Source organism: Mastigoproctus giganteus, chromosome 5 (assembly GCF_048544385.1).
Source record: "Mastigoproctus giganteus isolate SK-2022 chromosome 5, ASM4854438v1, whole genome shotgun sequence".
Taxonomy (NCBI): Eukaryota; Metazoa; Arthropoda; class Arachnida; order Uropygi; family Thelyphonidae; genus Mastigoproctus; species Mastigoproctus giganteus.
In genome coordinates, this window is record NC_143579.1 from 164,339,329 (window position 1) to 164,364,618 (window position 25,290).

At 38.8% G+C, this 25,290-nt stretch overlaps 1 protein-coding gene across 2 annotated transcripts in view; it reads left to right on the plus strand.

Annotated features, from left to right (window-relative positions):
• The window catches only part of LOC150085810 (mitochondrial import inner membrane translocase subunit Tim22), a 91,746-nt gene that overhangs the window by 20,084 nt on the left and 46,372 nt on the right, over positions 1-25,290 (plus strand). For both annotated transcript variants that reach the window (XM_090373497.1, XM_090373498.1), the window contains exon 2: positions 16,022-16,218. In XM_090373497.1, the coding sequence (XP_090229623.1) occupies positions 16,022-16,218 (197 nt within the window). The remainder of the gene's footprint in view (positions 1-16,021; positions 16,219-25,290) is intronic.

Consider the following 25,290-nt stretch of genomic DNA (forward strand, 5'->3'; position numbering starts at 1 on the left):
GTTACTTTCTTTAATTCTTCCAGAAGTTGCTGGAACTGATCATTGCTAATTTCCGAAATTCTTTTGCTGACCATGTCATGTGATAAAGGAATTTTGTATAATTCATCTGCATATTTTTTTTTCACAAATTGTTTCTGTTATTTGTACTGCAATAGGCAAAATTAGATCTTCACCAGTCGTATATGGGTTTGTAGCTTTCAATATTAAATATGATGATTCATAAGATGCAATTAAATATTTTTCTTGAACACTTATACATTTTTCAAAAAATTGTTTTTCTTGTTTTAGGATTTTAAGTCTTTCAAAATACTCTACTGGCTTACTCGAGTAGGCAGATTGTTTTGTTTTGAGATATGTTCTTAATTTTTCAGGCTGAAAACTTTCGCTGACCAAAGTTTCATTACAAATTAAACAGACTGGTTGCTGTTGATCATGAGTAGAGTTAAAAATAAATCTATATTGCGAAAACAATTCATTATATTTCCTCTTTTTGTACATGCAGGTGTGCCCTTTATTTGATTCTTGTGTCATTTTACTACTTGCTGATATTCCAGCAAACAACATCATCTTGTTTTCTGGTTTTGTCTTTTTTTAACTAAATGTACCCATACATCCATAATGATAATTGTGGGCATATGGTTAAATATGTCCATAATTATATTTTAAATTTTCAGTACCATTAAAATTCAAATATTGTTACACACTATGAGAAAGCACCAGTAAACTCACCCAAACAATATTGAAGATTTGTGTTCAAATCAACAATTGGATCACCTTGTATGAATAACAAATGAGCTGCTTTCGAGCATTAGTAGAGGCATACGATGCAAGGAAGCAAGCTTATGCAGCATCGGCCAGAAAAACCAAACCCTCCCATTTCACCCCTCCATTCGTTCCAAATGCCTGTCCAGCTCAGCCTTAAATTTATTTAGGCTATCAACTTCCACAACAACAGCCTCATTAATTCATCTGACATCCATTTAGGCCTGAACCTTGAACAGTATTTCTTAGTTGGAATGAAAAGCCTAGTAGCCTCCAAGATTAAGTCCCCGAAGGCTTCCCATTTAGAATTCAGTGTAGGTAACATCATCAGTTTATCCCACTGTACAGAATTTAAAAACTGTCTGAGACCTCTGTAGTCACATTTACGAAAGCAAAAACCCTTCCCTTTAGCCTTGATGGTAGTACATCTTTAAGTAATTCCATATCAGTACGTTGTGATCACTGTCACCCAGTGGTCCCTTTATCTGCAAATTCTTAATGCATGAATAATCACTGCTGATAATCAGATCAAGAGTATTACTCCCTCTGGTTGCCCCTTGAACATGTTGCTGTAGAAAACAATCCTCCAATAAATCCACAGAAGTCTTGCTAGCATGAGAGTGACCAACCCACAAGTTCCAGTCAATATCTGGAAAGTTAAAATCTCCCATTACAAAACATTCTGATTTACTGGCCCACTCTGTTTCTTTGCATAATTGCTCATTATACTCATCAGATTCATTATTCCTACTCATTTTTCCTTTCCCAGTGCTTATGTCACACCAAACACTCAACATTGCATTGTTCACCAACATCAATTGGATGCACTTCCTTAAATTTTGTGTTTCTTAAGATTGTGTTTGGAATAGCAACTTTGTAGTACAAAGGTTATCAGGAAAGTTTTGCAATAGGTTAGTTCTAAGAACAGTAAGGGCTTTTGCTGGTAGTTATTTCCAATAATGTCTCCATAGACGGGGAGTGGTAATAATTGTTAATGGAAATGCAGCAATTGTTGAGCACAGTGAAGTTAAAAATATCAAGTATGGCATAGTGGTCACGAAATAAAATTTGTGTAGTAGTTATACGATACAATTTTGCAAAAGTTTTGTCAATAGACGAATGCATAAATGAAATACATTTCTTCTGATTTTCATTTACATTTCTTCTAATTTTTATTTACTGCTAATCATTACATCATACCATTACTATCAACACCTCTATCGGTTACTCATCATAATTGTACAGGCTCGGCCAGTGAAGTTGTGTAACCATAATGTTTTAAGTGTGATTCAGATTCTGATCACTGTGTCAGTCCATGCTCTCAACTGCAAGTGCAAAACTGTAATAGCCTATAATTGTTGCTTTTTCAAGAAAGGGCGATTACTAATTCCATTAGCCTTTTGAAAATTTTTATTTTTCCTAATTTTCTGCAACCCTCCAAAATTTTATGCCCCCCCTCCAGGAGTTGTAATCCCTAGTTTAAGAAGCACTGCTCCACAGTATTCTTAATTATTTCTGGTTCAAGGAGATTGTCCAGGCATTTTTGTCCCGAAGTCTGTAAGCAGCAGCGTGTAGTTCTTCAGTGGAGAAGGGAGGTTCTGTTTGCTCTGAGTTATAATCATCATTATCTTGGCAGAGTTGTAGCTGTTCTTGGGTGTATGGATCTGTGTAAAGTGTTCATTGTCTAACGGCCCAAGGGGTTTCCCCCATCTCCGTGTTGTGTACTCTGTTTGTGAAACACAGAACACTGTGAAGGCCAGAGATTTTAAAAAGTGTAAGGTACATGTTTATGTTGTGTAGTGTCATGTTGTGTTGTTCCTCTGACCTTTTAGCCGTTGGGCCCTTAGTGGGATCCCCTGTTGCCCACACTTAACCCCGAGGAGGCAGGTCAGGCATAGAGGGATCGCATTAGAAGTAATTACTCTGGCAGGCCCTGCCACTTAATTTCCTAAGATTTCAGTGGCAAGGGCCTAAAAAAAATAAAATTTAAAAAAATAATAAAAATAAAAAAAAAATAAAATAAAATAAAAAAAAAAATAAAAAATAATAAAAAATAATAAAATAAAAAATAATAAAAAATAATAAAATAAAAAAAATAAAAAAATAAAATAAATAAAATAAAAAAATGAAATAAAATAAATAAATAAAAAAAAATTAAATAAGAAGAAAAAAAAATACATTTAGTTAGATTAGGGGTGAAGACTGAGGAAGGGGGGGACAGATAGAAATATTAGCATTAGCATTAGCATTAGTAGAGGCATTTGATGCAAGAAAGCAAGCTTATGCAGCATCAGCCAAAAAAAAAAAAAAAAAAAAAAAAAAGTAACATAAATAAATAAAAATAACCACTTCCACTTCACCCCTCTGTTCGTTCGAAATACCTGTCCAGCTGAGCCTTAAACTTATTTAGGCTATCAACTTCCACGACAAGGGATGGAAGTCTGTTCCACCCACCAACCACCCGCTGGCTAAAGGCAAATTTCCGCACATCTATCCTACATCTGTCTTTCCTCAATTTGAATTTATGCCCTCTCAGGTGATTTTTCTGAGCTAGAGGAAGAATCCCATCAGCATTGAGCATGCTCAAACCATTCAAGGCTTTGTACACCTCTATCAGATCACCCCGCTGGTGCCTAGTTTCCAGACACTGTAATTTGCAAAACTTAAGCCTTTCTTCGTAAGAGAACCCCTTTGTCCCATTCACCAATCTAGTTGCCCTTCTCTGTACTCGTTCCAGCAGCTCTACATCCTTCCTGAAATGAGGCCTCCAGGCCTGTATACAGTACTCTAGGTGTGGCCTGACCATTGCCTTATACAAGGGAATAATCACCTCCTTATCCCTGCTAGAAAAATTTCTATATATCATTGACAATACACCATGAGCTACTCTTGCAGCTCGTCTGCACTGCTCAGAGAACTTCATATCTGCCTGCACCACCACCCCCAGGTCCCTTTCATTCTCTACCACTGTCAGTGTAGTACCACAGAGTTGATACGTTGCTCTGGGGTTGCTGTTTCCCATATGTAGTACTTTACATTTGTCAATATTAAACTTCATTTGCCACCTCGAAGCCCATCTGCTCAACCTTTCCAAATCCTGTTGCAGCAGCATAGTGTCAGTAGTGTCCTTGACAACCCTGCCAACCTTTGTATCGTCTGCAAACTTGGACATTAAGCCTGATATACCATCATCAATATCATTTATAAATACAGAAAACAATAAAGGCCCCAATACTGAACCCTGAGGGACTCCACTAATAACATTAGTCCACGATGAGCAGTGTCCATTGATTACCACTCTCTGTCTTCTCCCCCTCAACCACCCCTTTATCCATAGCAGCAACTTGCCTCCAATGCCACACTGCTCCAATTTGTGCAGCAGTCTTCCATGTGCAACAGTATCAAAAGCCTTTCTAAGATCCAAGTATATAATATCAAAGTTATTCCCTGCATCCAGTTCTTTTGTGACTGCATCATAGTATCCAATCAAATTGGTCAGGCAAGACTTCCCCTTAACAAAACCATGCTGTGTCCTAGCTATAACTGAAGTCTTGTCTAGATGATCCTGCAGTGCTTCTTTCACCAGTGCCTCCATTAATTTTCCGGGAACAGAAGTTAAACTCACAGGTCTATAATTACTTGTGTCAGCCTTTGATCCCCCTTTGTGAATTGGGGTCACATTTGCACATCTCCAGTCAATGGGTACCTCCCCTGAGTCCAAGGAAGCTCTCATAATTATGGCTAAGGGTTTGCTTACCTCCTTTGCTGCCTCCTTTAATATAACTGGATAGATCCCATCCACCCCAGGTGCCTTTCTTGTGTTTATCTTCAACAATTCCTCCTCCACTTTGCTCTCAGTTATTACAAGATTCTCTAGCTTACTGCTAGAGTTGAATACACCTCTGGCATTCCCCTCGCTGAATAACTCCTCATGTGTGAATGTCGATGCAAAATATTCATTTAGTTTGTTAGCTACCCGAGCAGGGTCATCAACAGTTGACCCATCGATCTCAAGTGGACCAATCTGATTCATCCCCTTCCTTCTAGAGTTTACATAAGTAAAGAACTCTTTGCTGTTTTTCTTCGCATCCCTTGCCAAGGATCTCTCGTAATCTGCCTTCGCCTGCCTAACCTCCTTTGTAACTTGGTTACAGATCAACTTGTATCTATCATAGGCATCCGTGTCACGTGTTAATTTGTATGTATCCCATGCATTTTTCTTCTCTGCCATATGCCTCATTAGTTCATCTGACAACCATTTAGGCCTAAACCTTGAACAATATTTCTTAGTTGGTATGTAAAGCCTAGTAGCTTCCACGATAAGTTCTTTGAATGCTTCCCATTTTGAATTTGCTGTTGGCAATATCATCAGTTGATCCCACTGTATAGAATTTAAATACTGTCTCAGTCCATTGTAGTCGCCTTTACGAAAGCAATACCCCTTCCCTTTACCCCTAATGGTAGTTACCTCTTTGAGTAACTCCCACTTCAGCACACTGTGATCACTGCCACCAAGTGGTTCATTTATCTGCAGATTCTGAATGCATGAAGAATCACTACTGATAATCAAATCAAGAGTATTACTCCCTCTAGTTGCCTCCCGAACATGCTGATGTAGAAAACAATCATCCAATAAATCCACAAAAGCCTTGCTACTGTGTGAGTGACCAGCCCCCAAATTCCAGTCAATATCTGGGAAATTAAAATCCCCCATTATAAGACTCTCTGATTTACTGGCCCACTCTATTTCTCCGAACAGTTTCTTATTATACTCATCAGAGTCATTAGGCCTATAGCACACTCCTACTCTCAATTTTGATCTCCCAATGCTTATGTCACACCAAACTGACTCGACACTGCACTGTCCAGCGATGTCGACTGGCTTCACTTCCTTGGATTTTATGTGTTTCTTAATTAATAGCATAACCCCTCCTCCCTTCCTATCCTGTCTATCCTTTCTGTACACATTGTACTCCCCAAATTCCAGTTCTGCATTTCTTATATCTGTGTGACACCACGTCTCTGAAATCCCCACAATATCTGCCTTTGATGTTTTGAGCAATACCTCAAATTCATCAAATTTATTTACTAAACTCCTAGCATTGGTGTACACACAAGTATACATGCACCTGTTCTTTTTCTTAGCTACCCTAACACAACCCATGTGTTTACTTGTACCCCAATGATTCCCAGCAGTCTCTGAAATATCCTGCATCTTATTTTCCAGGCTGCGGCTCATTCCAATAGAAGCAGTGCAAGAATCACTTTCACCTCTGCCAGTGGCTACTGTTAATCTATTAGTCCTTGTATCCCCCCAATCTAGCAGTTTTCCGACCCACCTAACATTGCCTCGATAGCATCAGCAAACATTCTTGCACCCTTTCTATTTAAGTGTATCCCATCCCTGTAGAAGCAGTCTCTCCTGTTAACAAGTACAGACCAGGCTGAAAAAAATTCTACCCCTTGAGCCCTGCACAATCTTTCCAGGGCCGAATTGATTGACAGGGCTCTCATCATATACTCCCTCCTATCGTGTCTGGGCAGAATTGCAGACACTTTCAATTTCAACCCTAATTCACGGCTTTTTTTCATCAGTGACCTGTACTTGTCAAGTAATTCCGCCGGTCTCCTACTCTTAATGTCATTAGTGCCAACGTGTACAACTATATCACCTTTTGTGCCCTTAAAAGATGATATCCGCTCTACAACGTCATCAACTTTTGCCCCTGGCAGACATACCCTGGTCCTATTCCACCTATCCTTTTTACAAAGCATGTTTCCCGTTTCCCTGACAATAGAGTCACCAACAACTACTAGTTCCTTTGGGACCAGCGCATTCTGCCTTGGGGGTTGCCGCTGTGTTCCGCGATGACCAAGTGCAAGCTCTGGCATTGGTGTGGGCAGCTGAGAGCTTGATGGGCCCCTCACTTGTAATCCTTCGAGGGCATCCACCCTATCCTTCAAGCTCTCATATTGGCCCATAACAACGCTGAGTTGTCGCCTTATCTCCTTACACTCCTTGCATCGCACACACACAAAGACATCCCCCATGGCAGTATCATGTCCCATACTTGACTGCTCCGCAAACATCAAGCAAATAGTGCATCTTACAAGGCTGTGATTCAGAGGACAACTGCCCCCCTCAGTTCTCCCCTGGGCCACAGCATTCCCATTAGCTTGAGCCCTTTGCTTTGCTGCTCTGGTTTGAGTCATGATTTAGATTTACTTTCAATAAAATTTCAATTTCTGTACAAAATTAAATCCTAAACTTGTATCCAAACACAGTTATAACGCTATATTTATGTTTCAGTAACGAGTGTTATCTACGGAATATTTACGTTTCAGTAACGAGTGTTATCTACGAAATATTTACGTTTCAGTAACGAGTGTTATCTGCGAAATCCCTTTATATAACTTTCGTATCAAGTTATGTATTAATTATTTGTTTTTACTAATTATTTATGTTACGTAACCTAAGTGGTTATATGTATAATTAATTATGTTAAATAAAATTAATTATATTACGTTTGTAATCTAAGTCGTTATATGTATTTATTTAAACGTACAATTTAACTGCTAACGAAGTTCAACTAACGCTATCTAGTACGGTATATCGTATCACAAAGGCGGGAAAATTACGAACGGTTAGCGGAGTTGAAACACGTGGAAACCTTTACCGATACTTTTATGCAATTACAAGGCCGAGTAAAGAATAAATACACCAAATTAATCAGAAAATCACAAAATAATGTTATACTACTAAATTTAAATCAAAAGTTTTAGAAAAACAATAATTTCAAATCAATAATTAACAAAAATCCACTTAGCGGCTTTGAAAACGACCGTCTCTAGTAGCCTCGTCAGCAGACTCCTATGTATGTGTAATGAATGAAATATGGGGATGATAGGGAAGGCAACCCCAGAAAGGTCAGTGGGGACTGGCCCCACCAGGAGAAAAAAGGGGGTAGCGGGGAGGGGGAGGAGACAGAAACCCGTCCCCTCCCTCTCCCTACCGGGGGAGGGGGTATTAAAGTGAACCAAGTTAGGGTACCTGGTTCGGAATGCTAGTTGGCCAAGAAAAGCAGTTGACATCTAATGGCACTCTGGTGATGTCAGTCTTTATCTAGGAGATTGTCTTATTGGTCACATCCGTGAGAGACAAGTCCAGAAGTATAAGAACCTTTTGTGTTTCTTAGATTGTCTTAATTTGTGGGTTGTCTCTATTCAAAGGTAGTTATTTGGTAGTTATCTTTGGTGGGTGACATTTTGGAGAATGTATGGTAGTTCACACCAATGATGGTAATGCTGGTCAAGTTTAGCTGCCTTGTTCCAGTACCATCAGGGTCCCTGAGTTCATTTAGTAGAGGGTTATCAGGTTGCTGCAATTAGTTGTCTTCTTCTCAAGAAAAGCTGCTGTGCGTAGTTGGTGAGAGCTTGATACTCTTCCTTAGTATCCAGTAAGTGGTTTTCTTTGCCTTTTGGTATATAAGTCAGCTTTGTGATAAAAACCACTTTGCTTATTGGAGGCTTGAAGTGGTGAAACCCATGTTTAGTCTCTAGAGCAAAGTTTCCGCCCCCCCCCCCCCATACTTCTCCTTCAACCCATGCACGGTACTAAGTACTATAGGTTTTGATACCTTTCGTGTTTGGGGTTTTCATAAAAAAAAAAAAAAAAAAAAAAGCTGGCAGCAGAGGTCATCGTAGAGGGGGCACTCATGCATGAGGTGATCCCAGTCCTCAATTCCTCCACAGGTGCATGTTGAGTCCTCTTCTAGGCCAAAGGTTGTTAGTTTTGCCTTTATTGAACCATGGCCAGTAAGCAAATATGTGGCATACAGGCCTGGAGAAAACCATAATGGGGATTTTTGGATAGATTCTGCTAACATCTGGGATGAATCTCCTGGTGATTTCCCCCTTGGTTGAATTTGTCCAGCAGTCCTGCCACACCCGCTGCATGTGTGCTTGAAGTCTCCTCTTCTCAAATTTTTGGTTGTTGGTAAGATTCAGCTCGAATCCCAAGCAGGTCTGAGACACGCCCTTAGAAAGATGATACAACATTCCATTTCTCACCACCTCCAGGTCGAGGGGGAGGGCCCCACCAGGACCTGGAGGGCGTGAGTACTTACAGTGCAGCAGGCACGAGAGATGGAGAGCAGGACCGTGCGTTGAGTCGAATCCAGGATTCATCTTTTTACTGCAGTCGTAGCCTTGCCAAACCAAATTCCGGCTGCATACGTAATCACAGGGATGAAGATAGCCTTGTAATACAACAAGAGGGTTTGCTTGCTAAGACCCCAGTCCCGACGGGATATCCTAGCAACCATGGCAGTATAGTTTCTCACTTTGGTTCTGATGTATTTGAGATGAGCTTGGAAGGAGAGTTTTCTGTCCAGTACTATGCCAAGATATTTCAGTTGCTCTGACAACTTTATGGTCTTGTTTCCAATTTTAATCTGTGGTGGTCTTGTAATACAGAGAGTTCCTTTAAGAAGCAGAGAGTTTGTTTTTGATGGTGATATGGTCAAGCAGTGTGTTTTTGCCCAGTCCTGGAGGATTTGGAGTGCATGGTTTGCCAAGGTCTCAAGCTGGGCCCTGGAATTTGCAGTCACCATCAGGATGAGGTCATCAGCAAAGGCTTGTGAACGAACCTCCCCGAGGTCAAGGCATAGAAATTCGTCCATCACCATGTTCCATAAGGTCGGCCCCAGGACCGAGCCCTGGGGGCAGCCACGGTGTATCCGTCTTGTGAGTTTCTGATAAGGTGCATTTACTGTGATCACCCTATTTGAGAGGTAGCTTTTCATGATATTGAACAAATTGTCTGGTACATTTGCTTGCCTGAGTCTGCGGAGAACGCTCGGCCACCAAAGGGTGTCGAACGCTCCCGCGAAATCAATTGTAATCATCAGGAAGTATTTCCTGTCTGCTTGGCGGGCCTCAGTGAGCAGTGCCTGTAGAGCATCAACCGTGGAATGCCCTGGTCTGAAACCATATTGGTTTGGTGATATTAGGTTTGCTTTCTCATAGTGACTTTGGATCCGTACATGGAGGAGACGCTCTAGGAGTATGGATCTGTGGGTGGTTGCATAATTGAGTTCAATATATTATCTGTGGAGCTTTCCCAGGAGGTTGTTGTAGTGTCTTGTGAATTTGTTGTGGCCATCATGACTTCTCCTCTGAGGAGTATGTTAGTAGTGATCTTCTACACAGCACCTCAGAGGTCAGTGTTCCTGGTAGTGGAGACCAGGTGCTTCCATGACTTCTTTTTGCATCTTCTAATTGAGATTTTTTTTTTTTAATGAGAACCCCAAACACAAAAGGTATCAAAACCTATAGTACTTAGTACTGTGCATGGGTTGAAGGAGAAGTATGGGGGGGGGGGATGCTGGAAACTTTGCTCTAGAGACTAAACATGGGTTTCACCACTTCATGTATATAGGTTTCTTATTTCCGTGTATCTCTGCCTAAGGTGTTCCACTTCTGCGGCAGGCCAGGATCTTCTGGCACTTTGAAAGGATTTCCTTTGGGAGTTAACTTCCCTTCATAGCTGTTGGAGCTCTGGACCCCACGAATGGACAGCACTTGGGGCAGGATTCTTTCTTAGTATGGCTGCATTACAAGCTGCTGTGATGGCAGAAGTGACTTTTTTTTTTTTTTTTCTGGTGCAAGTCTGTGTTAACTTGATAAGTCTTCAGAGCCGAGTTGTTAAACCGAGCTGTGGAGCTTTTCAATTAAGAGTTCCCAATTTGCCTTTGAGATGGCATATCTAGATGTGGTTGAGATTCCCCGGAGGCTAGGATTCTTGCCATATGTAAGGTGATAGAAAATAGAGCGGAAAAAGATTGTTTTCTGCAGAGTTACTGAAGTTCTAAGAGCAAATTGACAGCTGGAAATTGATCTGTTTAGACCACGGAAGAAGGCAAGTGAGACTGAACAGTATATGAAATTAGTGATATTGCAATTATAGGAAATTGTTTATTAAAAAAACTTTCAGGCCTAGAGGCAAGAAGTAATACTCTCTTTGGAAGTAATTTAAAGGGATTTGGGGAGAGAGTGTGTTATTGAATTTTAGGTTAATTATGAAGGTATCATTGGATTTAAGTGAGATTCCTCTGTATTTGTGAAATTCAAACATATTGCCAATATGTAAAGATCATTTCTAAGGGAAACTACCAACTGGTCACTCTGACTTTAGTGGGAGGGAAAATCATGGAAGCAATGAACAAAAAGTACAGCACAGTACAGGATTATTTAAGTAAAAATTGAATTCTGAAGTGAACACAGCATGGTTTTGGAAAGGGAAAATCATATTTAACCAACCAGTTAGCTATTTTGACAGATTCACATGAGCTGATTGTAGATAATAATTTTGACATTGTTTATTTAGATTTTAACAAAGCATTTCACTCTGTCCTGCAGGAGAGGTTACTCTATAAGCTGGAATATGTTGGTTGATTAATGGTTATTCTTTAGATTGGAGCAATGTTAGAAGTCTGATGTGTGGGTGCTGCTGATATGAGTCCCATTTGAATATTCATTGCACTTGAGTTAAGTTCAGTTTTTCTGTGACAGCTAGATCCTCTGTTTACACCTTCATGCTATTGGGATTGTTAAGTAACCATGGGTGTATATACACCAATTAGTCAAAACATTATGACCAGCAAGTCGTTATGCAAATTGAAGCAACTGCAGGTGAACTATGGTGCGTGTGCAGGTAGGGACATGGTATGAAAAACACCTGATACTGAGCTCTGTTAATCAGTATTACTCTTGTTCTTCAGATGGGAAAGGCAGCAGACTTAAGCAAGTTTGACAAAAGCCAAATTGTAATGGCCAGACAACTGGGTCAGAGCATATCCGAAACGGCACATCTGGTGGGATGCCCACAGTCAGCCATGGTTAGTACCTACCGAAAGTGATCCGAGGAGAGAAATCCCATGAACCACCGGCGAGGTGTTGGACGACCACGGCTCCTCGATGCTCGAGGTGAGTGAAGGCTCTCCTGGATGGTACATGGCAACTGTGACGTAACTCACCAGTAATTGGAATGCTGGTGACGGGAGTAATGTGTCACAAAACACAGGCCGACCGGGCTAGTCAGGTGGGTAAAGTGCCTGCCTGGCAACCTAAAGGTCGCGGGTTCGAATCCCGCTTCGGGCTTGGATCAAAGTACTGCAAAAACCTTGGGAGTTGCATTATGGCCACAGAAGCTGATGCGCCAACTACCAAAAAAAAAAAAAAAAAAACAGTACATCGAACTCTGCTGGCCGCTACAAGTGCCCATGCTAACCACGGTTCACCAGCGACAGTGCCTACAATGGGCACATGAGCATCGAAACTGGACCTTGAGTGATTGGAAGAAGGTCATCTGGTCCGACGAATCACGTTTCCTGTTTACAATGGGGACAGCCGGGTATGTGTGCGTCGTTTACCTGGGCAAGTGATGACGTCTGGATGCACTGTGGGATGAAAACAAGCCAATGGCAGTGATGTCATGCTTTGGGCGATGTTCTGCTGGGATACCTGGGTCCAGTCATCCATATATGGCACTTTGATGTCTACCACCTACCTAAACATCAAGACGGGGACAATTTGTGGAGTTGGACCCAGGTCCTGGAGCTGCTACAAACAGGCCACATATATACACACATACATAAATGTCATTGAGATGTTACCTATCTCCCCTAAATGTTTGTACCAATGTTTTTGAGACACCCTGTGTGTGTGTGTGTGTGTGTGTGTGTGTGTGTGTGTGTGTGTGTGTGTGTGTGTGTGTGTGTGTGTGGGGTGTGAATCATCATAAACAGAGACTAGGTATGGTGTCTTTACACAGAAGAATGGTCAAAGCTGTGTAACACTAGGCAAAATTAGTTGTAGTACAGTATCCCTACTTTGCTTAATGGAGGCTTGAAATGCAATAATCTATGTTGTGAGAGCCTTCAGAGACAATTGTCTGTCATGCATTTATGTAGAACTGTGTTGTCAGTTATTGCTTGTAACGTTCCCTTTTGAATATCTCTAACATACCTTGTGATGCTGTTTCTTTTTTTATCTGCCACGGTTTTAATATTATCATGGTACATCTGCAACAAGAATCATTTGATCGATGTTGGGTAAGTGAGATGGTCAAGTTTTTGGAATTGAGCAGGAAATTTTGCAGTTTTCTGGGAAATATCACAGAGGAGCTGTATTAATGGATGAGCAATGTGTGGTGGTGGTGCTCTGCCTTTCATGAAAACTACTCTATCTGAGCATCTCTAGCTTGAAGGTTGGGAATAATGTGCATGCCAAGGAGTTCACATTATCATGCATCAATCATGCTATGCTTAACAGAACCATGTGGAAGAATTTTCCTTAATTAAGAAAAAAGATCTCCATTGAACTTAGTGATTCCATGCCACCTGGTAACACCTGAGAATGCAGTGGAATTTCATTGGTGACACATGGACATGATGTTCTCTATATCTGACAGTTTTGACTGTTAATATTACTGTTCAGTTGGAAGTAAGCTTTACCAGACCATAGAATGTTCCAAGGCCAATTACCCATACTGTTTACCTCTGTCCTAACCAGGGAAGGGTAAAATCAAGACATTTCCCAGTATCAGCAGCTGCTACATGTAAAGTTTATATGTGTACCAGTGTAGTGAGTAGCAATCTTCACTTCTCAGTCATTTCTATCAGCAGCACCCACAAATAATAGTTTAGAAATTGCTATTGCAGGTAATGCAGCTTAACTATAAAGTATGATCGTTCGGTACAAATCTCATGGTGAATTTCTCTGTGTTTTTTGTTACTACCTGTTTTTATAGTTCTACCTCTTCTATGCAGTGGCATTTTCTCCTGGTGATACTACAGGGGCTTTTTTACTTTTTTCTCCATATATTTCTTTTTGCATTGCTTAACTATTCTAAATTTTAGCTATGTGTGATTAGGTTTTTTTTTTTTTTTTTTTCTCTACAGGCTCTCAACACAATTTAATTATGACTCTAAAAAAATATACAGTGAAACTTCTAACGGACACCTCTCTTTAACGGACATCTCTCTACAACGGACATTCCCCAACTCACCTCTATTGGTTTTAACGTGTTTTCAGCTTCTGTCTAGTGGACATTCTCTGTAACGGACACGGACAGGCACTGTTTCGTTTAGATTAGCACTTAATTTGATCTCCGCATAATAGACTGCGGGAGAGCTCACGGCCCTTTTTCTAGGAACTTTTCTTCCACATATTGCCTCAATCGTGTGTTTATTTTCTATTTCTGATTCTCTGAATTTTATCAAGGTTTACGTCGCGGTTCTAAACCCTTTATCAAGAATTTTAAGGCATGTGTAAAACTTCTGATGAATTCGGTGTGTGCAGGGGGCGGAATTTTGTCGGCCTTTTTGTCTTTTGAGTTTCAGTTTCGAGTTTTGTTTAATGTCATGTGAAGTGCACAATGTCTTCTTGTAAACATTTAACTTTAAAAGATAAAGTCTAACTCATTAATGCGTATGATCGGCAAAAAAATAGTGTTTGCAATCTTGCTGCAAAATTCAAAATCGGGAAGACGCAGGTAAGCGACATCCTAAACAAAAAAAAAAAAAGAACAATTTTGGCAACACGTAAATGATCAGGTTCAAAAATCATTCCTGAAAACTGTTGGACTTCAAATTTGTCTCGCACGTGCTAAAAAAATTCCCATTAATGGGCCTATTATTAGGGAAAAGGCTTTGGAGGTTGCGAATTCTATGGGAGTAAATGAGTTCAAAGCTTCTGTGGGATGGCCAGACAAGTTCAAAACTCGGCATAAAATTTCTTGGAAAACCGTAAGTGGTGAAGGTGGATCTGTTGGTACTGGGGTTGTAACAGAGTGGACCGTCAAATTGGAAGATTTATGTCGTGAATTTTGAAGCTAAGGATATTTACAACTGTGACGAAACAGGGTTGTTTTTTTAAAGCTCTTCCTGAAAAAAAGAGTCTAAAAAACAAAAAGTGCCAGGGCAGAAAAATTTCTAAGGAACGCTTGACTGTACTATTGTGTACAAATATGCTGGAAGACTTTGAACAACATCTTGTTATAGGAAAACCACAAAATCCTCGTTGTTTCAAGGGCATAAAGTTGAATGTTGACTGGAAGTCTAATAAAAAAGCATGGATGGCACGAGATATCATGAGCGAATGGATAAGTCACTTTAACCAAAACATGATTCGGCAAAACAGAAAAATTATTCTTTTCATGGATAATGCTGCATCTCACCTGCACATTGAATTGTCCAACATTCAGATCGTTTTTCTGCCACCAAACACATCTGCAGAGTGTCAGCCCTTGGATCAAGGGATAATAAAAAATTTTAAACTTCACTACAGAAAACTTGTTTTAAGACATCTCATTGCAAACATGAACAATGTAACATGTGCGAGTGACCTTGCAAAGAAAATCAGCATCCTAGATGCGATTCAATGGATTTCCTCTTCAGTAAACACAATTAGAAAACAAACTGTCGTGAACTGTTTTGTAAAGTCTGGCTTCTCAAACGCAAAAATTGAAGTTGTGAACAGCAATGTGGAGCACCAAGAAGAACAAGAACTTCAACATCTATTGATAATGTACGATACTTCCGCTACAAGTGACCCTGGCTACAAAGATATAGACTTGAACCTCACTATAGAAGATGGTGCTCTAGATATCAACGACATTATCATTGATATTTTTCAAGAAGTTCCTCATAAGGACGAAGAACATATTAACGACGAACCACCGATGAAAATAGAAGAAGCGCTCATACAAATCAATCGTTTAAAAATGTTTTTCACCGCTGAAGAAGATACTGAAGGACTTTCGATGGTTTCTTCACTCCAAACAAATGTTGAAAACAAAATTATCAGCTGGAAGAAGGTGCAGAAGAAAATAAGTGATTACTGTATTTATTTTTCTTAAGATAAAGTCATAATATGCATAGCACAATTGTATGTATATTATTTACAAAAATATTGTGCAAAATCTGTATATATTTTAATTTAATTTTACATTAAACGTTTAATGATTTTTCTTTTTTTTTTCTCCCTCAGACTTCTTGTTAGCGGAACTTCTCTCTAACGGACAGATTTTCGTTCCCCATGGCTGTCCGTTAAAGGGAAGTTTCACTGTATATGTATCAAAATCTGTCATTTTGCAAGTTAATCAATTCATTAGAATTCCTCTTTTTTATCTTTAGATTTTTCAGAAAGCAAAATTGTATATAGCAAAATTGTAAGTGCATATTACTTGTTATTGTAGGTTTTGGCCTGGGTGGGGCTATTGGTTTGTTTTCAGCAAGTGTAGATCCTAATCTCTCTGCTCTAAGACCAGAACAACAACAACAACAAACTGTAAGAGAGGTTCTGAGAGAAATGAAAACCAGGACGCTGTCTCATGCAAAAAATTTTGCACTTATAGGAGCAGTATTTGCTGCTACTGAATGTGTTATTGAAAGTGTGAGTATAAGTTTTGCAGTGTTTGTAATTAATATGTAATTAATATCATATAATTAATTTTTGTCTGTTTTAAATGAGCAATTGTACTGCTAGTAATAAGTACAGGTTATTCCATAAGTTTACATAACTGATGAGTTTTTGTAAATTGTTTTGTAAGGTGAATTATGTTATCTTGGAAATAATTTAAAACAGAACCGCAACTCTATGTTCAGAATCAGTTGCATGGTATATATATATACAAATGCATGCATTAAAGGAAATCAGCACATGTTAGTGATGATTAAAGTTTGCGTATTTTAGCATATGCTAAAATTAATTTTAGAAGACAGAAAATTTAAGAAATAAAGATTCTGGTTTTTTAAAAATTCTTTATATTCATATTCTACATGTGTACACAGAATGCACTCTATTCCAACGGAATAGGTCTCTTCTATATATAAAGACAAATACTCATCTTTAGTTTTTGCATATAAAATCCTCTCTTATATAGTAACTGATTATTAAGAAATCTGAGTACTTTGAATTTGAGTAGTATCTTGGTAACTGGTGATCCTAGACATTAGAAATTTTACATGTATGGCACAGTTGAATCTTGTTAATACAAAGTTCAAGGGACCTAAATTTTTGCATTTTGTAATAAGGAGGTTTGTAGTCATGAGTTCCCCCAAAAGTATCAATTTCTGTTTTTTTTTTTTTTTTTTTTTTTGGTAGATATTATATCTAAGAATAATAATATCAAAAAATAAATTAATTTAAATTAATAAAAATAACAAAAACAAAAGCCTTGTCTAACAATACAGTAATAGGAATAACACATTTTTTAAAGATTCTATTTTATTTGTAAGGTCAACTAAGAGAAAAGCAATTCGTGGAAATGAAAATATTTTACAGTATATATTTTGATATATACAATATTTTAGTATCACAGCAAAAAGAATTACAATCTTAATATAAAAGGAGACATACAAACCATTAACATTTTTAATGAATTAATCTAATTTAAAGAAAGAATGCAATGTTGTTTTTTTTTTTTTTTTTTTATGAAAACCCCAAACACGAAAGGTATCAAAACCTATAGTACTTAGTACCGTGCATGGGTTGAAGGAGAAGTATGGGGGGGGGGGGGTTGCACAGTTTTTGTCCTATATGCATTTTTAACTATAGCACAGACATTATCAGATGCAGTAGTTGTTTTGTTATCAACATTAGTACATGCGAACACATTCTCAATTATGCTCGATTCATTTTGGGCATCTTTTTTAGATGGCTGCACACACAGTATGTATGCATGCATACATACATACATTTCACTATCGCCGATAACAAAAACATCATGTTTTGCTTGTTGCTCAACAGCTCTTCTGGTGTTGACATTGCTGTGGTAGCAACTTCATCATCCATCACCACAAACTCTTCAAATGCTCCTTCAAATTCCCCCATTCCTCAATGTTGCTATCATATTCATCTGCTGGACTATGTTTTTTGATGATATTCTCTCCAAAGCTACTCTTTCTGAATCAGTTGATTATTACACTTGATAGAATACTGTCCCAAGTAATAAGATTACAAATAGCATCCATGACATTCCAGTTTGGCTGCATATAATTTTTTGCTTCTAATTGTTCTTTCCTTTCTTCGTTGTGGATCAAAGTACCTTATCAGGCGGGCTCTATATGCTCTCTTGAGGTTGTAAATAATGCCTTTATCCAGTGGCTGCATAAAATTGGTAGTGTTGGGTGGTAAAAACAACAGCCACATATTTGCCAACTTAAGTGTCTTGGCAGAATGTGCTGTACAACCATCTAGAATCATCAGAATGTTCCTTTTTTCTTAAGCCATTCTTCTGTTTTTTTTTGATAACAAAGACTAAAAAATTTTGAACCAAGCACTTCAATTGGCCTCATAATGAGGCAGTTGGTTAACTTCTTTAAAACATCTTGGCTTAGAAAACTTACCAGTCACAAGTGGGCATAGTTTGTACTGCCATCTGAATTGCAGCATAACAGCACAGTGAGTCTTTTTTTTACTTAATTTTCCACTGTAACAAGACACTCCTTGAACAGCAAGTGTTTTGTTTGGGTATCAAATTATAAAATAAAACCTGTCTCATCAAGATTAAAAATATCCTTTGCCTCATATTTTTCAAGAATGGACCATACAGAACACAACCAGTCTGGGCTTTTCTTTGCCAACTAATATCGCTACAAACATTTCATGAAACCAAGTTATTCCTGTCTTTAAATCTTTGGAGCCAATCACTGCTGCATTTGAAGTCGCTAATTCTGTGTTGCTGAGCTAGATAATTTCTTTTCTTGCAAAATTGGACCTGATATTGGCAAATCAGATGCACGCACTTGTTTGTTCCACTCAAAGTTTTGTTTCAAGCTTCTCGTGTTTTGCACCACAAATTCATTTCCTGTTTTTTATTACTGCTCCAGTGTCATGTACTTCAAGTTTTTTTTTTTTTTCCAGTATTGTTGATAAAGTAGGTGAAGGGATGTTGTATTCCTTTTCAATGTCCATTTTGCTTCTTTCCATCCCATCAGCCTCTTGTATAATTTTCAGTTTAATTTCCAGGTGTTTAATTCCATCCATTTATGTTTTGTTGCCGTAACACTGCACTGCTAGATGAGATTTAATATAAACAAACTTTAAATTAATTTAAAGACAAGTTCCAAAAAAGACTCGGCTCAGATAAAATGGCACAAAAAATAGATTATACTGTACTGTAGCAAATGATTCTTTGAACTGGTGTAACAATTGCAACTGACCTTAATCCCCTGGAGAGTGAGGGATTGTATGTAAACAACTTAGAAAAACTGTTTTATTCTTTTGTTAATTTAACAGCTCGTCCTTTACAATGATTTATTTACAATGAAATATTTATGTTTAGATTTTGATTTCTAATTAAAATTTTGTCTAATCAACTGCATTTTCCTCAGTGGGGAAAGTTGTTTCCTATCCTCAGTTTAGTCTAAAAACATTGTTGGTGTGCCTCTGAAACAAACATAAACAGACTTTATTTAAAAAAAAAAAAAAAAAAAAAAACAGTTCTATGTGACAGTCTTTTCAATAGGCAAGTTTAGTTATGTCAAGGGCAGTTGTGTTATATCTCCTCTTGTAAATAATGATATAAAAGAATTATTTTTTAAAAAAATTCTTTTTCAAGAAAAACAAAAAATGCACAGTAATAAATTTATTTTCAGGAAATAAAAAAAGGATATTTTGTTGCTTAAGTTTGGCATTTTGGCCATTTGTTATTAGAGATCAGGTACCAGTAATGTTCATCAACATTATACGGCTGCTACTGTTATTTCAACAAAATAAAGGTAACAGTGTAACTAATAACAACATTGTAGATTAAAATAATTTTAAACTTTTAGCAAAACACTAGATACACACCACACAAATTATTTAACGTTTTGTGTTGCTTATACAAGAGACTGTAGGTGGCATAGTTTGAAGAGAGCCAACATGTTTTTTTAAATGTTATTCATAAACTCAATATGTGGCCTCCCTCTATCACAATATAAGCTTGTGTAACTTATGTAATAAATTAGGATGAACATTCTTTAGAATAACATTCTTTAGAATAACATTCTAAAGAATGTTCATCTTAATTTATTATATGGCACACATTGATAGACCATCTCATTTGATGTTGATTTGATGGTGTCTACAGTAGTATGGTTTTGACAGATAGGAGCCCAGCAGCTGGAATTGTGGCTGTTGGTGAAGCCATCTTGAGTGAAGGTGACCTTGTCAGTCCACAGAATATTCATCAGAATGCATCAGTTAAAAAAAAAAAGTGAACACTTCACTTATTACCTGTCCATCCCCTCTAACATTTTGTCTGGTTCTTCCTTGATATTCAAACTACCCACCTCTACCACACCAGATAGGAGTTTGTTCCAACAATTGACCATTCTCTGGCAGAAGGCAAATTTCCACACTTCTACCTTACAACCATCCTTCCTCAATTTGAATTTATGCTCCCTCATTGTAGTCTGAGGAAGGATTCCATCAGCATTGAATTTCCTGAGTCTATTCCAATCCTTAAACACCTCAATGACATCTTCTCGCAGTTGTCTTGTCTTCAAATCCTGCAATTTGCAAAGCTGAAGCCTTTCCTCCTCACTAATTTTGTTGCTCACCTTTGCATCTGTTCCAACAGATCCATGTCCTTCCTAAAATGAGACTTCTAGACCTGTATGCAGCACTTAAGATGTGGTCTACCCATTGTCTTATATATAGTGTTGCCTTTCAAGTGGCATTGGGGGAGCCCTAACTCCATGTTGTAGTAGTGTGTCACAATACAAACTCAAAGGCCAGTTGGTGTGGGTTAGTTAAGCGTTCCTATTAGGTTAATGTAGGGTTGTGTTGGTCTGTTGTTCATCTGGCCACTTAGCCCAGGGACCTGTGGAGCACCACTGATACAGAACACCACCATATAGACTGTGAGTAGGTGGGCTGGGTACAGTAAGGAGACCTATGGTGGGATGAACCCTGGTGTTGCTTAACCAGGAGGAACCCCCCCCCCCAAATGAATTTTTTTTTAGAAAGGAGCACAGGGGAAGGGGTGCAGTTCGGTTTGGAGGATAGATTAAATCTAAAGTGGTGTATGATAGGAAGACTTCCACCAGGAATTTGAAGGATAAGGGACAGAGGAAACCATAGGGGAAATATTAATAAGAACAGGGTAAAGTCTCTAGGATGGTAGAGCCCACCAGGTATAAGATTTAGTAGGGAAGTGGGAAGGGGAATGGGCAGTGCCCTGCGGTGGGTGTTGGGGATGATTTAAGTCATAGAGCCAAGGTATCCTTTGTGGGGGGGGGGGGTTCTGTCAGGCTTGTGAATTCAGAAGAATCTGATCAAACTGGTTGCAACCAACGTTGGGATCCCATACCATCTGCCTAAAGGAGGAATCAGCATGGTGTCAGCACAGGTAGTGGAGACTTTCAAATATAAAGTTGAAAAATAGCATTTGAAGTTGTCTTCAATTAATTGTGAGGCCTACAACGACCCTTTCACAGAATGGGAAATGAAAGTAGAACTAACTCTATCATAAGCAGATTCTGTCTGGCTTGATAACATCCATTGTGAGATGATTACACATCTTTCATCTGAACCCGTGGATTGCCTGTTCTGTCTGTACATCAGAATCTATCTGGAAAAGTAGTACAGACAGAGCAGGCAATCCACGGGTTCTGATGAAAGATGTGTAATCATCTCACAATGGATGTCATCAAGCTGGTCTCCTATAATAAGGCAGTCATGCTTGCCTTCCCCAAGAGAGGGATTCAAAAATTCTGAACAATTATCTCCCAGTTGCCCTGAAAAGCTGCTTGGGCAAGATCCAGGAAAGGATGGGCAGTCCCCATCTCATATGGTATTGAGAAGCTAATGACATCCTTTACAGAACACAGTGCATGAACAGGTCAGTACTTGACCATTTAATTTGACTGGAAACATCTGAGTTATTTTCCTTGAGGTGTTGGTCTTCTTTGATATGGAAAAAGCGAGTAACAGTTTGGAGATTAGGAATTTTAAAAGATATCTTTAGTCATGGGCTTGGGTGTCAAGAGCAGTTTTCGTTAAAAATTTTTGTCAAACCGCTCATTCCAAGTTCATGTGGGAGTTCTCTCTCTCTCTCTCGACCTTTTTGCAAATAACTTTGATAGCAAAAAGCATAACTTCTTTGCTATCAAAGTTAATTCTAGTACTGAACAACTTCCTCCAACAGGGAAAAGTGCTCTATTTGTTGATGATTTCCTTTACAGACTTCAGTATTTTCTCTCATTCGTGTAATTTGAGGTTCATCGAAAGCCGATTGCAACAAGCACTGACCATTTCACCTCTTAGGCAGTGGCTAATGGTTTTATGTTCTCATCTCAGAAGGCCATTTCTGTACACTTATTTTGCAAACAGAATCTTCATCCTGAACCAGAAGTAAAGATTAGACAAAACTTCATTCCAGTAGCACCTGGAATGAAGTTTAAAAATTGTATTTGATAAGTTGACATTATTACTACATATCCATCAAATGTGGGACGAGGTGCATAAGGGGACTGAATCTTCTATGTGCCATCTCATCTAATAATTGGGGAGCAGCCTGCTGCTCTTCCTTTCCTTCAGCTCCATTATGCACTTGTCTGATCTAAATTAGATTATGTGTCCCTAGTGTATGTATCAGCTAGAAACAGCTTGCTTCGATGAGTTGATCCAGTTCACCATCAGGGCATCTGCATTGCTACTGGAGCATTTAGAACATCTCCTGTCTAGAGTCTATACGTCAAAGCAATAGAACTGCCTCTGTCACTTCAGTTAAAGCAGTTGCAGCTGTCACTAAATATACTTTAGTACTAAAATCCTGCCAGATCACCCTGTGTGGACTTCCATTTTGAGCTGCAGTGGGAAAAAATCTCTATAATACCTTTCACACTGTCAACCATCCCTTTGGTATTCATGAGCTGCTTAGAGACATTAACATTGTGGTAGACTGTGTTGTCCACTGTCATCAAGGCAACCCCTTCCACCCTAGCATGCAAATCCACCATTATACTACAGCTCCATCCACCATCATCATCAGATTTTCTCAGACCAGTTTGGCTGCATCACTGTACTGCCGCTATCACATTTCTGTCCTTTCAAGTCCTTTTTGAGATTTGGAAATAGAAAATAGTCTGATGGAGCCAAATTTGGTGAGTAGGGTGGATGCTGTAATAGCTTGATGTCAACCGCAGTCACATAGTGTTGTCTGAGTCACAAATGCTGTGTGCACTAGTGTATTGTCTTGATGCACAATGACTCTTTTGGCCAATTTTCTGTGCCTCTTGAGCTTCAATTTTTTACAGACCATCTCAGTAGGTTAGAATAATCATTGTTAACGGTACTTTGTTTCAGGAAATCAACCATGATGATTTCCTGAAACATGGAGAAACATCCCAGAAGATGGATGCCATGACTTTTCCAGCTGACTTCTGCACTCAAAACTTTTTAGGAGGAGAGAAGAGGGATGCTTTCACTGTTTCAATTGTTCTTTTGTTTTGGAGTTCATGTGGTGCACTCCTGTTTCATTCATAGTGACATACTGCCCCCAGTACTGAGCTTTAAAATGCTGCAAATCTTGTGAGGATACCTTACTCTTTCCCACTTCTAGTATGCATTCAATGCTTTAGGTACCCAGCTAATGTTATTCTGCCGTCTTTCGTCATCGTCATGAATGACATCCATGTTTGCAGGTGGTGGAAATAGAAAATAGTCCAATAGAGCCAAATCTGATGAGTAGGGTGGATGCTGTAATAGCTTGAACCCACAGTCACATAGTGTTGCCTGAGTCATGAATGCTGTGTGTACTAGTGCTTTGTCTTGATGCACCATGACTCCTTTGGCCAATTTTCCATGCCTCTTGAGTTTCAATTCCTTGCAGACTTTCTCAGTAGGTTAGAATAATATTCAGCATTGTTAGAGACACCTTGTTCCAGGAAATCAACCACGATGACTCCTGCATCCCAGAAGATGGATGCCATGACATTCCCATATGATTTCTGCACTCAAAACTTTCGCTGTTTTGATTGTTCTTTTGGTTTGGAGTTAATGTGCTGCACTCATGTTTCATCCATAGTGATATACTGGCCCCAATACTGACTTTCATTAGCTTAAAAACACTGCAAATCTCATGAGGGGATGCCTTACTCTTTCCCACTTCTAATCTGCATTCACTGCTTTAGGCACCCACCTTGAAGAAACTGGCTTCATTCCTAAATCATCCACCATAATATTGTGAGATAACTCATGGCAAATGTTGAATATTGTCTCAGTGGTGTGCTTCAATATTATTCTGCAGTCTTGCTTGATCAGATCATAAATGGCATCCATGTTTGCAGGTGGATACCCATTTGTGATATTTCCTTTAAATGAAGGAAATATCACTTAATAAATGGCTGCATGACTGCATGGTACGTGATTCTCCCAACAGTTGCCATCTTCATTGACCTTCCACACTTCAACATCCTCTGTAAAGCAGAAGAATATAGTTACAAACCTGAAATTTTCTGCAAACACACAAGAAGAGTCACAGCACAGATTGGCAATATTGTCTTTCATGAAACCTTTGTGATCTATATTGGGCTAAAAACTTTTCAACTTCCCTTATATATTCCTTATCCGTTCCTGTCCAGGATTCAACAGAAGTTATATTTTCTTTATGGATCTGTATATATGATATGTTTCTGCTGTATCACAATCCACAATGGGATTTGGGATAATGATCTGGGAGATGTTGCAGCCAGATCAGCACACTTCCATTCACAGCCTACTCATAGTTCCTTATGCAGACGACAGGCAGGTATTATCTACACAGGAATTGTAGAGGGAGATGTTTGTTCTTGCAAACATCTTCATCTACAATTCCGTGCAATGACCAAGTGGCAGCTGTTTTTTAACTATTTAAATGTGAAAAACTTGTTTAGTTTATTTAAAATACTCTTTTATTTTATATATATACTTTAAATAATTATTTATATATCATTTTTGAGAATTTTTATATTTTACTTTCTGACATAGTGACCAGTTTTCATGGGTCACTGCAATCTTTTATAGTCGCACTCTTTACTCTTTTTATTCATTTACTGTTTTTGGCATGTCATAGCCTATATAAACCAAACCAAATCTTTTTTCCTTCCACAACCATCGCTTTATCTAACAGCATCTTGCCCCTATTGTCACACTGCTCCAATTTGTACAGCAGTCTTTTGTGTGTAACATTAAAAGCTTATCCTGAAATCTAAGTATATGATGTCATAATTATTTTTTGCATTCAGTTCCTTTGTTGCTGCATCACAGAATACAATCAAAGTGGTCAGATAAGATTATCCCTTAAGAAATCCATGTTGCTGCTGTGACTATTGTATAACTGCATTAGTCTAGATCAGGGGTTCTCAACGTAGGCGTAAATTGTTTTTTTTTGGGGGGGGGGCAAAAAATCATGGGTATTACCAAGGGTGCATTATCCAATAGGCAAAAAAGACATCTGTCTAGGGCCCCTGATCAGAGGGGGGGCCCGAAAATCAC